Raw genomic sequence first — 17,208 nt, 5'->3', positions numbered from 1 at the left:
TATATTTCTAGGGGTTATTTGATGGTTCCCTGGCATTTGTAATGAACACATCACTCTCTTACAGGTAATACGAGGTAAGATTTGCATCAGTTATCTTTCACTGTAATTTCATTTATGCTGCGGAGTGTATATTGGAGTTCTAGCGCGACAACCCTTTTTGATGGTAAGTGATAAAAAGAGATATTATGAACAAGAGGACTCTCCCAAAACACGTTTTAGGTTCATTCCCTTGATGGGCCGATGACCTAGATGTTAGGCCCCTTTAAGCAACAAGCAAGCATATTCCCTTGATGAAATATCACTAGCTGGTCTTCCTTGGTAGTGCAGCTGTTGGCGATATATTGCCAGCCAGTCTTTTACTCGTGAGGGTAGGCATTGCAAGTTATCACCAGCGGATCGTATAATGTATTGCTTGATTCTGCGTTGCTGACTGTTTAATGAACTATTGAGCGTGTGCATTGTAAGATTAGTGTATGAGGTGTAATTTGAATACTAATGATTAATTTAATTTGGTGGTTATAACCAACATTGTTTCTTTTAATCCAGATTTTGGAAACCTTTTATTGAAGATGGCTGAATTAAATTGGGACAGTGGTGTGTGTAATGGAACTGGCCTGAAGATGGATGAAGCCTGCTTCCACGTGATGTCTCAAAGCCCTCAACCCATCACCTTGTTCAGCCAGGTAGAGGAGTGTTACATGGTAAGTGCTTGTTGATCAGCTAACTTTTTTCATGTTTGAAATGACAGGATCCTGGTTACAGAGCAGCAGGTGGGAAGACAGTAAGATACCGACAGTGAGGAGGTAAAGGGTAAGTTTGGTTAGAGGAGGATAGGTTGCCTTGGAGAACAATGGAGAGAAAGAGTAGTGAAAGGAGACATATGTGTCGATGGTAAAGCTTCCTTGCCCATGTCACAAAAGATATGTTAGAGGTCCAACACGTCGGAGCTCAGACAACTTCACAGTGCCAACATCAGCGCATTAAGCAAGAAAGCTACAGCAGGACGTTGTATGTTCGAAAGTGGACAAAACCTGAATCATATTTTTTCTTGCTGTGCAGATTGCACACCTACACCCTCCTACAAATGAACAAGAAGCAATAGTATCAAGACCATTGTTCGGCTTTGATTAGGTTAGGGTCCAGAGTTCAATGGCAAGCAAAGGTGGTCTAGGGTTTTGACTCCCAGGTTATCCTCCACAAAGCAGCATACAGGCCTGTAGTATCCTTCATGACAAGGCTTAGTTAGGTTAAATTTCAGAATTGGAACAAAAGGCAAGGCTGTTAAGTGGCCTACAGACGTCTCTAGTATCCCCAGTGACAAAACTCTTGGTCTGCTTTGGTTAGGTCTGGGAAGTGATGCCCCATTGATCTCTCTACATAGTACCTAGGCGAGTGAATCTCATCAAGGACAGAGCAGTGACATCCGGCATTTCACGAAATATGGCAGTCTTCTGGTCAGACTTCATGACAGCTATGTCAGAGACAATAGAAACTATGTCTTCATCACTGCCAGCCAGTAAGAACACAGAGTTGCATCTACAGATTTACACAATCTCTGTTTTAATTCTTTTATAGAAGTTTTTTTTTTACAATTGGCTTTATTGAAATAATAACAGTAAGTTATCATCAATACGGACCAAAAATGATATTTATTACATGTAATTGGCCTTATGTTGCACCAACACAGATAGGTCTTATAGCGACAATGGGACAGGAAAGGCATAGGAATGGGAAGGAAGCTGCCGTGGCCTTAATTAAGGTACAGCCCCAGCATTTGCCTGGTGAGAAAATGGGGAAACCACGGAAAACCATCTTCACGGCTGCCAACAGTGTAGTTTGTACCCACAATCTGGAAGCAAGCTTACAGCTGCGTGCCCCTAACCCCACGGCCAACTCAGCCAGTTTTTATAGAAGTAAGAATACTTCTCAGGGCTGGTTGGTGGGTCTCTGGCAAGCATAAAGATAGGATCTCTCCTCGGCTACGTCACATCATTGGTTGGTTCGAGCCCCACGATCGGCAGCCCTGAAGATGGTTTTCCGTGGTTTCCCATTTTCACACCAGGCAAATGCTGGGGCTATACCTTAATTAAGGCCACGGCCGCTTCCTTCCAACTCCTAGGCCTTTCCTGTCCCATCGTCGCCATAAGACCTATCTGTGTTGGTGCGACGTAAAGCAACTAGCAAAAAAAATTTCTATGATTTTTCTCTTTCCTAAACATGTGATCTGTAGGAAGCGCCAGCTACTCAGTTTATAATTATTTCAGTAAGATGTGTGGAACTAAATGAGTCCACAGAGCTAGTTGCATATAGAGGATTGTGGAGGCCTTTAGTTAATTCACAGATGCTTGCAGACTGAATGCTGAAATGTGTAACAGTCTATCATGAAGCCAAGACAGGAACGCGGTCATGCGCTACTGTTTTCAAATAGACAGGCTCTCTCCTCATCAAGGTAGTACTTCCATATTAATTTCTCCTCAGCCCTTAACGAGCTCGTAGCACCTAGTACCGAAGCGTAAGATAAAGTTAAAAGACTAGGATCTCAGCACAAGCACACAAGGAGAATAGGAATCAAATAGGTCAATATAGGTAATGTGAGGGACATTCAGAATATAATGTAACACATTTTATAACTTGGCCAATTTCAGTTTTAAAAAATTTGAATTTTCTTTGGGACATCCTTGAATATTTTCGCTTTGTCTCGTAGAGTTTAATTAATTTCCGATAGGTGACAGCGTTATAACTAGCCTTCAAAATGGTGTCTGTAATTGAGTTTCTTTTGACCGGGCGAGTTGGCTGTGTGGTTAGTGGTGCGGCTGTGAGTTTGCATCCAGGAGATAGTGGCTTCGAATCCCACTGTCGGCAGCCCTGAAGATGGTTTTCCATGGTTTCCCATTTTCACACCAGGCAAATGCTGGGGCTGTACCTTAATTAAGGCCACGGCCGCTTCCTTCCAACTCCTAGACCTTTCCTATCCCATCATCGTCATAAGACCTATCTGTGTCAGTGCAACGTACAGCCACTAGCAAAAAAAAAAAGTTTCTTTTGGCAGAAAACCAGGGCATCACAGGCACTTGCAGAGACCTAGCAGTGGATAATAGCACAGTGAGACTTCTCCCACGACAATGCAAGACCTCACACAAGTCCGCGCCGTCAACAGGAGCTCACAAAACTTCAGTGGACTGTTCCTCGTCCGCCCTACAGCCAGGATCTCATGCATTCTGACTTCCATGTATTTGGCTATATGGATGATGGGGAAGTTATCGATGAAGCACGACATTCGCTCCGACAACATAAGATTAACTTACAGATTATGATTAGCTCCGACATCGACCAGTCGAGTGGTACCATGCAGGCCCTCACATTATGGTGGCATAAGGCCATAGCATTGAACGGAGATTATGTTGAAAAATATGGTATTGTAGCAAAATATTGGAGAATAACATTGTGTATTAGAATCCTGAATAAAACCAACGTGTTTAGGAAAAGAAATAAAAAGTGTTGTATTATGTATTGGACTCCTTTCGTAGATACGAACAAACAAGTGACAAATTGAGTGATCTGTATAACATGTCACCATTCAAGTTGGCTCAATGGTTTGGATCATGAGGCTGTGAGTTTGCATTAGGAGATGGTGGATTCAAACCCAACCGTCGGCAGCCCTGAAGATGATCTTACCTGGTTTCACATTTCCACACCAGGCAAATGCTAGGGCTGTGCCGTAAGGCCCTGGAAGCCTCCTACCCATTCCTAGCCCTTTCCTATCCCATCGTCGCCACAAGACCTAACTGAGGAGGTGCAATCTAGAAAGACTAGGTAAAAGAAGAAATGCCTGTCATTGTGTTTATCCTGTTCAGTGTTCATTCATTTGATTTATAGGAATTTTGTAACTATCTATCTATCTATCTATCTATCTATCTATCTATCTATCTATCTATCTATCTATCTATCTATCTATCTATCTATCTATTTATTTATTTATTTATTTATTTATTTATTTATTTATTTATTTATTTATTTATTTATTTATTTATTTATTTATTTATTTATTTATTTATTTATTTATTTATTTATTTATTTATTTTTTATTTTTTTATTTTTTTATTTATTTATTTATTTATTTATTTATTTATTTATTTATTTATTTATTTATTTATTTATTTCAGTGCAAGTTCCTAAAGTGGGCTGATATCCCAGCTGCAGGGAATGTGTCCCTGATCGTGAAGACTGTGTATCCTGTTAGAATGTATTTCGAGAGCGACGGACTGCAACGGTGCCAGTGAGTATAATATTCTTCAAGAGTACTTGCTGCCAGATATCTCCTCAGTTCGCTAATAAATTTCCTGTTTTATTCCAGCACTACTTACAGGTTTGAGGAGCATGGCCAGTACATATGGAACATATCGGAGAACAACTGTAGTAGTATTGAGGTCTTGGAGAAGCCCGTCAGCGCCTACTTCCGTAAGTGTCAGGAAATAATTTTAAAAGGGCAGCTTGTAATATTCATATAAACAGTTCCAGAAACCTCATTATCTGTTTCAGTAGCATGCCTCAGCACAATGAACTCATAAACCAATGGTAATACATTTTTGAACACATCTAAACAAAGTCTAAACCCTTAAGTCGAGTTGCCAAAAACCAATGGTTGTAAGTTTTCTAACTCCTTATGCTTTGCTGACTGAGGATAACCCATTGGTGAGAAATTTTTGCATCGTATATATGCGTATGTCTACCTCAGACCTGTCTACTTTTGGAAATCAAAAATAGGAAGATTTTTTAATTCTTGGATTTCATCACATATATTCCACCACAATCTAGATGAAAGAAGGAGAGGATAGAAGGCATTACATTTAAAATCTTAAACTAAGCAAACATAAAAATAGTTACAAAAAAAAGGTACCTAATCATTCTCATTTATGGCACACACATACGAATAATATTATATCACACCGACGCACAAAACAAAATGCATAATAGTTCCCTTTATTAGAGTGTAAAATGAACGAAAATTTAATTTTATAGGTATAACTGAACACTTGGAGATAACGTTTGAGATGTTTTTTCGCCATAACGTAAAGAGAAAATACCTGAAACTGTCACCGACACAACTCCCTGAAATACATGCAACTTCATTAAAATTATGAAGTAAGAATGAATACAAATGCATAAGAATACGCCAAACTACCACATACAAAACAGATCAATGTGTCTCATACATTATTAACATATGACTTTGACAGGGGGAAAAGCGCAGAAACACAAGAAAAAACATGAGGTCTACAACTCCAACGAAACTACGCGCAGAAACGATATTAACAGGGCACAAACCACATAATAACAAACTCTTCTTTCGTCTTGAATAACTGAGTCGTTAGTGCGCGTTAATCTCCCTTTCTTGTGTCCTGAATTCCCAGCTATAAAGCACACGCTTTTGTGGTGAGCAGCAAACACAATACACGAAGGTGACGGACGATACACTCGGGAAATAAAGTATCAAATAAATAAGCGTGAAAATGAGTTGTGTAAATTACACAAGCACATAAGAATTTATCCTAGGGGAAGGTTATTGACTGTACTGGAGGTTATATTGGTCAAAAATAGGAAGAAGTAAGAATGAATAGGAAAAACGGGAAGTTTCCGGGTAAATCGGAAGGGTTGCAGGTATGCTACCTCTTAGTCGTATTTCGTGATACGGAGTTGGGGGGAGGGGGGTGAGATGAATTTATGTCACCCCTTTATGACCAAATGCCCTTCCTGACGCCAATCTTAGTTGAGTACCGCAGACAGAGCTCAACTGCTGCTGCGATATGCAGCCATGACTACATACAGAAAGAAGAACCCCTCGAGGGACGCCAAACACTGACATTGGGCAAGAGAGCATGCATACAATTGGAGAAGGAGGAAAGAAGAATCTTGAGACATATATGGGGCACCAAAAAGCAAGGTGAAATCTGGGTACACAGATCAAGGCAGGAACTATATGTGAGTATAGAACCAATCTCGAGTGTGATAAGAAAGAGAAGGTTAGGATTTGTTGGACATCTCATGAGGATGGATGACAGTAGGCTGACAAAGAAGATATGGAATGCAAGGAAGTCAGAGAAGATTGGGAGACTACTGGCGTAAAGGAAAAATATCCACTGATGACAGTACAGGATAGGTCCAAATACAAAAAGCTCATGGAAGGTCACAGATGGATGGACAGCAGGATCCAGATTCAGATCACGGAAGCAGAGAGAAAGAGGAGGAGTGAGAGAATGAAGAGGTATTGGGAAGAAAGAAGACGTGTCGAACAAGTCACTCGTGATCCTCAGGGGTCGTGCTGATGATGCTTGTTGTTTTAAGGGGCCTAACATCGAAGGTCATTGGCCCTCTCAGGGGTCGTAACGAACCAAATAGAATAGAAGATGAAATGAATTATGGTGAATGAAACTGGATAAGGAGGCGGAAGGAATCAGCTGTGACCTATGAATAGGAAGTCATTATTATTCGGCTATCAAGTCCCTAACTTGTAAATTGTGTAAGAATGACTTTTAAGCACCATCACATTGTATATTTCATCCATTTAATGTCATTTTATTAGCAATGGTCTATATTTTGTATTATACTATATGTATATCTTTGTTCATTTGACCTATTGTGGCTGATGATGGTGTCCAAAGACATTGAAACCGGTCTCTAATAAAAATGTTGTAATCTTGTTTTAGCAACATATTTTGTATTGATATAAGGGGGATCATTGTACTCTCCTTTATTGTATGTTAGTCCTGCACTTCACTGTCACAGTTTCCCCATTTTAGCAGATCATCTGCAAACAACACTGCTTTCATTCTTCTCTCCCCAGTGGTCTTCTGTATTATATCATCCATCACCACTATAAACAGTAGAGGTGAGAGGGCACTTCCTTGGTTTACACCATTTGTGTTAACTTAAACAATTCAGTTCGTTCGGTTCCAACTTTAACATAGCTTTTGCATCCATCATACATATTTTCCACCCTCATTTACTCTTTTACTCTCATAGCTTCCCAGATCTTGTTTCTATGGGCCTTGTCTAGGTGTCCATGAAGGCCATCACCAAATCTTCCCCACGCTCATAGTGCCGTTCTTGTAGCTGTCTCTCACTGAATATGAGATAATAGTTGACCTTCCTTGTCTAAAGCCATACTGTTCTTTTCTCAATTCTTTTTCCACTGCCTTTCTTATATACTTTTCCAGTACTTTATCTTATATCTTGGCACAGTGATACGTCAGGGTTATATCATGGTAGTTATGACATTTTCTTCTGTCTCCTTTTTAAAAAATGGAAACTGTTACACCCTTCTTCCAATCTTCTGGTACTTTTTCCTCATTCCACACTACCTGCATCATTCTGTATAGCCACTGTGTACCCACTTCCCCTGCAGCTCTTATCATCTCCACACTTAACTCATCCGCTCCTGGTGCTTTTCCCAGTTTCATCCTCTTCACAACTTCTTCCACTTCTGCCCAGGTTAACTTCTCCATTTTCTCCTCGCACCTGTCATCAATTTCCTCGATATGATCTTCTTCACTTAATTCAACCACAGTTAGAAGGTCCTCAAAGTATTCTTTCCAGATTAGTTTAATTTCTTCCCTTTTCTCCACTAGGTTACCATTTTTATCCACTATTCTGTCCACTTTATATAAATAGTTCTTGGGAAGGGCAATGGGGTTATTATTAATATTGAGAAGGGAAAAACATGCTTTGGACTTGACTCGAAACTTTTCTAAGGATTGTAGGCTATTTACCGGCCAACAGCTGGAAACTGCAGATGATGATGATGATGTAGGGTGATTGCTGATAACCCACTTCAAAGGTTGGCACCTCTGCTTTCTTAAGTATCACCAAACATTTTACCAATCTTGAATATATTTTAAACAATTTTTAATCACATACTGTTTTATTGTATCTGTCAGTTTTTGTATTGCACGCTTTTTAGTTGTAGATGTCCCACAACTGGGCGAGTTGGCCGTGCGTTTAGGGGCGCGCAGCTGTGAGCTTGCATCCGGGTGATAGTGGGTTCAAATCCCACTGTCGGCAGCCCTGAAGATGGTTTTCCGTGGATTCCCCATTTTCGCACCAGGCAAATGCTGGGGCCGTACCTTAATTAAGGCCACGGCTGCTTTCTTCCCACTCCTAGCTCTTTCCTATCCCATCGTCGCCATAAGACCTATCTGTGTCGATGCTATGAAAAGCAAATTGTAATTAAAAAACAGAAAAGAAAAAGATATCCCACGAATCAGGACGAAACATACACTACTGTAATTAGACATTAAGTCCAAAACAGACAATAAGCTAAGTTTATGTAATCGTAGATCAGCCATTAAAAAGTATTGGAAGGTGGAAATCATCTCTTTAAACCATTACAATATATGCTCCTATATGCCTGGTTGTTGCTGGAATGAAATTGTATTCTGTTTCAGCTCTCCTGGGAGCATTTATCTTCATGCTTCTACTTATCCTCTTGTGGAACGTGGTGAAATGGGCCATCGACTCTGAGTGGATGACCCGTCTACGAGAAAGAGCCATACCCTTTTCAGAAATTGAGAGCGTGAGTATGACTTCCGTCTGCTTGACGCTGGTTTTAGCTTTGCCCAGTTCTAACTTGCATTCGTCCTCTCCTTTAGGATTTAGGCAGCCCTAGCCCGAGTGAAGGTCCCACACTAGTGAGGTCTGAAATGATGCCTGCAGTTCGACGCCAGAAGACTAGGGTAGCATCTCTGGATACCTTCCGAGGGTAAGCTCCTTCTCATCTTATTTCTCTGTTTTACTCATGATAGATGATCCTAGTTAAAAGTAGGGTATCAAAGTGGAGTGATGAAAATCAGAATCCTCCTTCCACTTATTCCCTGTTGAGTGTTCTTTTAAAAATCCCATACTTCGATCAATAAATTTTGTGCAATGTTGTGCCTAGAAGGTTTTGTAAAACAAACATTACTTGTGTATATACTGGTTTCAGTATTTTTGATCGGAATTGTTTTAAATCTTCTTTTCATCACTGTGATGAACGAGATTCAGAGAAAAGTTCATCAAACCATTGGAGGTAAGAAAATGAAAGTTATCTTGTTCGCGGACGATATATGCTTGTGGGGAGACTCTGAAGAAGACCTTCAAGGACAAATAAACTCCTGGACAGAAGCTGCTAAAGAATATGGACTCATCTTCAGCCAAGATAAAAGTGAGATTATGGTCATGAAGAGATACAGACAACCAGTGGGACACATTGAAATGGTGGGGAAACAGCTACAGATGAACCATCAATTCAAATATCTTGCAAGTGTTATCTCTGATACTGGTTCTATAGACAAGGAAATTTCCCACAGAATTCAGGCAGATAGCAACTTTTACAAAATAGTTAAAGATATAATATGGAACAAGAAAATACCAACAAAATGTAAGAGAGGCATATATGCAACCTATTAATACCAATCCTGACCTATGGTTGCAAAACATGGACTATGAGAAATAAAGATGTTAGTAGAATCCAGGCAGCAGAAATGAGATTTGTCCGTAGTATGATCGGTAAAACACGGAGAGACAGAGTCTGTAATGAGGAAATCCGCAAAAAGGCTCAAGTTGTAAGACTGGAGGACAGAATAACAGCGCAGCGACTGAGATGGTATGGACATATGCGACGCATGGGAGATAACAGATTACCGGAAAAAAATGTATGATCTAAAACTTGAAGACAAAAGACCAAGACTCAGGTACAAGGACATGATGAAGATTGACATTCAACAGCGAGGACATACTTTGGAAAGCATCGAAGAAGCAGAGAAGTTCAGAGACCGCAGCTGGTGGAGAAGCCTCGTTCACCGACCCATCGCTTAAGATGGAACGACATGGGATATGTATGTATGTATTGTTTTAAATCATCCTGTTCATGTCGGTATCTTGTGATCTTGCGTCTATAAACATGAAACGCACCAGTTACAAACGTTAAGACAACGTAAGCTTGCAATCTTTTCCCACGTTGTGCTGTGTCTTACTGCATGCTTTGCTAAATTGTTTCCGTGGTGACATTTCTTGATATGGACTCTTTCCATGTTGGGTTCAGTGAAGGTAATTTGAGGGCGATCATTACTAGACTGATCTGGGATGCTTGCGTTTCCATCTTGGAATGTTTCATGCATCTCCTAGCACTATTAGCACTCGCGCACGCATCTCTTTGTACACACTGACGTCTGTGGTGAATATCAGCTGCAGGAATTTCTTCTTTAACTAGGAATTCAATGACAGTACGCAGTAGGGTGGGCCGAAAAAACTCGAATTCTTTTTTCCAAGTAGTAATACCGCGGAAAAGTTGCTAATTGGGGAGAATAAAACGGGGTAAAAAAAGAAACAAAATAGGTTCATTTCTTCCGGTCGCGCACGTACTATAAAGTTTGGCAAAATTCGGAAAAAAGTATATTTTTACGATAATTTTCTACCTTGCTCAACTTGTCAATATTTAAATCTAATAGCTCTAGTCACCTCTTACTCGAACCAATAATGATTTAGAAAAAAGAATGGTTCAAATCGGTTAAGGTCTTCCGCTCGTGCGACAGCCGTCAAAAATCTAACATATTCTCGCGCTCGTCATAACTTGCTCGGGTTCAAAGACTCTGACGTTCAGCCCACCTACCACTCTCGCCACCACGCCGTGCTATTGTTGTGTCAGTCTGCACTTATCCCTCGTGTTTGATGTGTGTTTCATTTGCTCTTCCAGTTACAATTGTGGCATTTGCATCTACTGTATTTCAATGTTTGTTTTGTGTTATGACATTTTTGTGTAACTTTGTGACTCAACGGTGGAATACTATGCTTGCGTGCCATTCCACATTAATTCACACACTACTCTCGCACTACACTACGTGACAGTCAATCTAAACATTTAACCTCCGATGTAATTGAGGCAATTATGTTGATAATAATGGAGATTTATCATTTGTCCGACTCCTTGGCTGAATGGTCAGCGTTGAGGCCTTTGGTTCAGAGGGTCCCAGGTTCGATTCCCGGCCGGGTCGGGGATTTTAATCGCATCTGATTAATTCTTCTGGTTCGGGGACTGGGTGTTTGTGTTTGTCCCAACACTTTCCTCTTCTTATTCATACAACATGCTACACTACCAACCACCACAGAAACATGCAATAGTGACTACATCCCTCCATATAGGGTTGGCGTCAGGAAGGGCATCCGGTGGTGAAACAGGGCCAGATCCACATGTGCAACACAGTTCACACCTGCAACCCTACAAGTGTGGGAAAAGCGGTAGAAAAAGAAGAAGAACGGGAATTTATAATTTAAATAAACAGTTGAACACCCATTGATTCAAATACGTATGAATGTTATGTAACTAGCACTTATCTGGGTCATGTTAGCCGGGCAACCTGTAAAAACGGCAGGGCGGTGCTCCCATGAAGAAGGTCCTAGGGAGAACACTTGAGACACACAGTTTCAGACATTTCAAATCTTGCTTGTTGATTCTTGTATGTTATTACCATTTTGATATTTCACTTTTGGCTACAGTATTACCGTAGCGTGACTTGTTTTCCTTTTTCAATTTCAGGATCGCCATAGCATCCATGATATTTGTAAACTATGGCGGAGGGCATTATTACTTCTTCAAGCATTCTGTGTGGAATGGACTGACTGTGGCTGACCTTGTTTTTCCATGGTGAGTTACACATGCATTTGTAAACAGTTTTCAGGTACACACTTTTGGCTTATGAGTCCACTTAAAGGCCAAGAAACGTTAGTCAAGGCGTACTGAAATGTGCTGAAGAGCACAAAATAAAAGTGTAACACCTGGATTCTTTGGAGAAATACAAATTTAATGTATTAAAATTATATTCGAAATGCATAATGTCTTCATGAATTCTTGAGGCACCTCTTATTACATATTAATATACCATTATTTAAAGAGCCTCCATGGCTCAGACGGCAGCGCATCGGCCTCTCACCGCTGGATACCGTGGTTCAAATCCCGGTCACTCCATGTGAGACTTGTGCTGGACAAAGCTGAGGCGGGACAGGTTTTTCTCCGGGTACTCCGGTTTTCCCTGTCATGTTTCATTCCAGCAACACTCTCCATTCTCATTTCATAGCATCTATCAGTCATTAATATGTATCACTTTGGGAGTGGTGACCCCATCGTGCTAAAAGCCTATATATGAATCATTCATTACATCCCTGACCCAGAAAACAGGTTGTAGGTTTTCATTTTTCATACCATTATTTAAACAAGAACCATAATATTAACCAAGAAAAGGACATGTAAAATGGGAGTTAATAGAAGTTACACCAGGGCTCTCCAACGTTTTCACGTACTGGGGCGCACCTGACTCTTGGCTATGGAGGCACGAGCGGGCGCCATTTGTTGATGATGATGATGATGGTGATGATATAGAAAGATGTAGGCTAATATTGACTGAATATTTTTAAACCTATTGTACTTGCGTATTTAGTGTGAAATGAGACATTGAATGTTTTTCCCCAAGTTAAGGAGCAGTATTGGTTCCCCTCACATTCACTATTAAAACTAGGCTTGTAAGCATTTAATCATGATTAAAATCACTGTATAAAATAATAATGCAAATTAATAAATGATGTATACTTTTTGCAGTCAGTTCTTCACTGAATATAAATAAAGTTTAAATCTAATTTAAAAGGAACAACAACAAAAATGCACTTATAGATAAATAGTATACTGCTTCTTGTCACGATACAATCATAATTCAACTGAGGATTCCACGAAATTGTTCCTCAGCCATGAACAGCAGATGCTTTGTAAGAATGTTGAGAAGGAAGAATTTACGAAACATTCCCAATGCGATTGTTTCCTGAAAAGTGTTCTAACTGGGAAATACCAAGTCTCGACATATTCACTTCATCCCTCAGCCTTTCTCTACAATACCTGTCACTCAACAGGTAGTATAGATTAAAATGTGCAAAGCTGTCACAGTACACGGTGTACTTCAGAAGCACATAGCACCTGAGATAATATTCTGAAATATCACAGGGTGTGTTCTATGGCAAGGGTAGTGCCAAAAATTTCAAGGGAAAATTTAACAGTTGCTTGTAAGATCATGATAATCCTAAACTTTTAACTTCAGTTAATGTTGGTACAATTTAATCTGCATTTCGAGGGCGGTAATAATAATAATTTCGTGTGGCTATTACTAGCCGAGTGCAGCCCTTGTAAGGCAGACCCTCCAACGAGGGTGGATGGCATCTGCCATGTGTAGGTAACTGCGTGTTATTGTGGTGGAGGATAGTGTTATGTGTGGTGTGTGAGTTGCAGGGATGTTGGGGACAGCACAAACACCCAGCCCCCGGGCCATTGGAATTAACCAATTAAGGTTAAAATCCCCGACCCGGCCGGGAATCGAACCCGGGACCCTCTGAACCGAAGGCCAGTATGCTGACCATTCAGCCAACGAGTCGGACTTTCGAGGGCGGTAGAAAAGTATAACAGGGGCGCTGTGGCACCCGCGGGACAGGCCTGAATTACACAAACTGTTTCCTTTGGTAGCATTCAAATTACCCTCCTACAACACTTTAACACACCCCTGGCCACTAACAAAGTGCGCAACCACTTGAAAATTGCTCTGGACTCTCAAAAATGGGTATTGCTACCATCTGAAGCAATAACAGCTTGCATGCTGTTTAGCACACTGCCAGTTACAGTGGCCAGATCATTGTGTGGTGTAGCATCCGACTATTTAAGAATAACTGCTCGCAACTCGACCAAGGTATGAAAATCTTATCCGTGGGCTGGATGCCCAAGCTGGTCCTACACATCAGGTAGGGTTTAGGCGAGAACTGCGTGCTGACCAGTTGACAGTGACAATTTCTGTCTCCTGTAAGAATCATGCCTCAAGCAGTGTGGGGACTAGTTTTTGTCATTCATTATAACTGAGTCTTCTCCAATATAGGGAAAATAGCACAGAAAATTGGTCTTGGAATATGTTTTGAAAAGACAGTAATCATGTTTACTGACCGACCACTCATAAACAAAATTGCCATAGGAAACCAAGAAATCAAAATTGTAGATAAATTTAAATATCTGGGAGAAATCATAACATATAACCTCAATGAAAAGCCAGCATGGAATAACAGAATAAATAAATAGCAATAAAATTAAAACACTACAAAACAGTCACTCAACAAGAAATAACATACGCAAGCGAAACCATCTTCAAAACAACTAACACTGCACAAATAGACAAAATACTAAAGATAGAGAGAAGAATTATTAGAACGTGCATCAACAAATCATACCAAAAAGATGGACACTGGAGAGTAGCTTCTAATGAAACAGTCTACAAGGAAATAGAACCAGTAATGAGCACAATCAGGAAGAAACGCATTTCATTTTTTGGACATCTAATCAGGACACCAGAGAACAGGATCATCAGGAGAATAATAGAAAAATTATGGAATAGTAAGTGCAACATTAAGTGGATTACAGAAGTCAAGGAAGATATGGATTAACTACAAATTACAGTGGAAGACCTAAGAAACAAAACCAACAAAATCAGGAAACCCACAGACAAGCAAACCAGAATCAACAAACAGACAATAGGAAGGGTGATTTCCGATGAAGAAAGAAGGATAAGATCAGAGAGAATGAAGAAGTACTGGGCTGACAGGAAACTGAAAAATTCTTTGAATAAAGTTGGCTAGAGCGGTCCAATGAAGGCCATAAAATGTAAATAAAATAAATACGGAGCAATAAGGATGGTATGTTCAAAACAAATCTTCTCTGGGTACCGGTGTGTATGTACTGCCCCATTCGCAATGAACCCCAGCTCAGTCCAGTCAGAGAAGTGATGGAACTTCCTCCATAGGTTGTTCATTCTGAGAAGGTACAGGTGGCATAACACCCCCCAGATCTCCTTGTTCTTGTTCTTTAAGGTGCCAAGTCTATATTTTCTGACACCGTGCTTTGTTAGTTCAAGTCCTGAAAAAGAAATTCGCCATCAGAATGTTAGCTGACATGGTAGGAGGGGTGGTGGTATACAATTTCTAGTCTCTAGATTGCGTGCCGGCAGCCTGGGTTCAATTCCAAAACTCTCCGCAGTGCTCATGTGAAGTAAGGGCATATAACGCTGTTGATGGTGATTAGTCATCAGATGAGGACATTAAGATTTGAGCAGACCCCAGGGGCTCTGAACTTTGGAGCGTGGGTTGGTGGCTGTGTGGCTTTGGTCAACTCTTGTTCTTTTCTGACCCCGACGGTATTAGCTATCGAGGCCTTGGGAGACTTTCATTTTCACGCCCTTTATGGTTCTTGTCTTTCTTTGGCCGATATCTTAATTTTTTGAAATGTCGGACTTCTTCCATTTTTTCTTTCTTATTAGTGTTGTTGTATAGAGGATAGTTGCCTAGTTGTACTTCCTCTTAAAACAATAATCACCACCACCACCGGAGCAGACCCTTCGGTTTTATTCGACAGGAGTAGGCTATGTGCCTGCACTGGGTTTCACACCCTCCTTACTTCATCATCCTCCTACATCCAGACATGCAGTCACCCCTGGGTATCAAATGTAGAGGCCTGCAATGGGTAAGCCAAACATGTCCTCGGACACTCCTGGCACTAAAAGCCATGCGATAAACTTTCCCTTTAAATAGGTCGAAACTAGTCCCGTTAAATGTTTATTAATGAACACTATTTCATTTGTATTGAAAAGGAGGAATTAACTCATTATTATTATTATTATTATTATTATTATTATTATTATTTATTTTTAATTTGGTTTAATCAAAGTTCAGTATGGACCCATAAAATGAAATTAATTTCTCTTGATTATTAGATGAGAGACTTCATAATTTTCTAAACCACCTTTAATTAAGCTTCTGGTTCAAAGATCATTTCCACATAATTTTGTCAATTATCTAGCGATTTTGCTTAAACGTAAACAGTTTCATGTTTTGAGACGAATTTGTAACATTTTGCAAAATGTCGCTATTTTGCGCATTGCAAAAACCAGGTGCCTCTATTAAAAATATAATAATGTTACTGGTTTTATGTTCCACTGCCTACTTTTACAGTCTTCAGGGACGCCAAGGTGTCGGAATTTTGCCCCCCAGGAGTAGTTCTTCTATGTGCCAGCAAATCTACCGACACCGGGCTGGCGAATTTGAGCTCCTTCAGATACCACTAGACTGAGCCAGGATTAAACCTGCCAACTTGGGCTTGGAAAGCCAGTGCTTTAACCGTCTGAGCCACTCAGCCTGGCACAGATTATTTTTTTCTTACGAAGTATACTTTTAATTGTAAAATTCGTAACTTTTCATGTAATTATACTATCTCTTAACTTCTTTTAAAAAGATCTAGAACAGGATTTTCTGAATGGCGGCCTGTGAAGCTGTATTTTGTAGCTTTTGAAGAAATGTGAAGAAAATTTACAAAAAATATTTCATTGCTTCTTTAAAAATGTATTTATTTTTATATCCTTTATAGACCCAAGTCAGAACTAATTCATTCTTTAATATTATTTCCTGTTTTTTTTTTTAAGTATTCACTTGGTCCGAATAGATTATTTTTGGTGCGCGTAGAGGCGCACGGCTGTGAGCTTGCATCCGGGAGATAGTAGGTGCAAATCCCACTATCAGCAGCCCTGAAGATGGTTTTCCGTGGTTTCCCATTTTCACACCAGGCAAATGCTGGGGCTGTACCTTAATTAAGGCCACGGCCGCTTCCTTTCAACTCCTAGGCCTTGCCTATCCCATCGTCGCCATAAGACCTATCTGTGTCAGTGCGACGTAAAGCCCCTAGCAAAAAAAAATTTTTGAATTTAAAAACTTAAAATCCAAACTTCAGAGGAAAATGAGCCCTCACAAATGCCAGTGTTGGGTTTTAACGATTATAACAATGGCTATGGGATCCATACCAATTCTTGAACTTCATGCCAACCTCACTGAGGACATTTTATGCAATGTAGCATGCAATGAATGCCAAGAATTACTTCTTTTTTTTTTACTATTTGCTTTACGTCGCACCAACACAGACAGGTCTTATGGCAACGATGGGATAGGGAAGGTCTAGGAGTGGGAAGGAAGCGGCCGTGGCCTTGAGTAAGATACAGCCCCAGGATTTGCCTGGTGTGAAAATGGGAAACCACAGAAAACCATCTTCAGGCTTGCCGACAGTGGGGCTCAAACCCACTATCTCCCGGATGCAAGCTCACAGCTGCACGCCTCTAA

At 40.3% G+C, this 17,208-nt stretch overlaps 1 protein-coding gene across 1 annotated transcript in view; it reads left to right on the top strand.

The window, feature by feature from the left end:
- Positions 1 to 17,208, top strand: part of LOC136882407 (heparan-alpha-glucosaminide N-acetyltransferase) — a 37,077-nt gene that overhangs the window by 10,329 nt on the left and 9,540 nt on the right. Inside the window, exons 2-7 of the mRNA XM_067155041.2 lie at positions 547 to 701; positions 4,164 to 4,276; positions 4,355 to 4,458; positions 8,442 to 8,569; positions 8,646 to 8,755; positions 11,567 to 11,674. Coding sequence (XP_067011142.2) covers positions 547 to 701; positions 4,164 to 4,276; positions 4,355 to 4,458; positions 8,442 to 8,569; positions 8,646 to 8,755; positions 11,567 to 11,674 — 718 coding nt within the window. The remainder of the gene's footprint in view (positions 1 to 546; positions 702 to 4,163; positions 4,277 to 4,354; positions 4,459 to 8,441; positions 8,570 to 8,645; positions 8,756 to 11,566; positions 11,675 to 17,208) is intronic.

The sequence above is a fragment of the Anabrus simplex genome, chromosome 10 (genome assembly GCF_040414725.1).
Source record: "Anabrus simplex isolate iqAnaSimp1 chromosome 10, ASM4041472v1, whole genome shotgun sequence".
NCBI classification, from domain to species: domain Eukaryota; kingdom Metazoa; phylum Arthropoda; class Insecta; order Orthoptera; family Tettigoniidae; genus Anabrus; species Anabrus simplex.
Note: the sequence above shows the minus strand (reverse complement) of the source record. Positions and strands in the feature narration are given on the sequence as shown.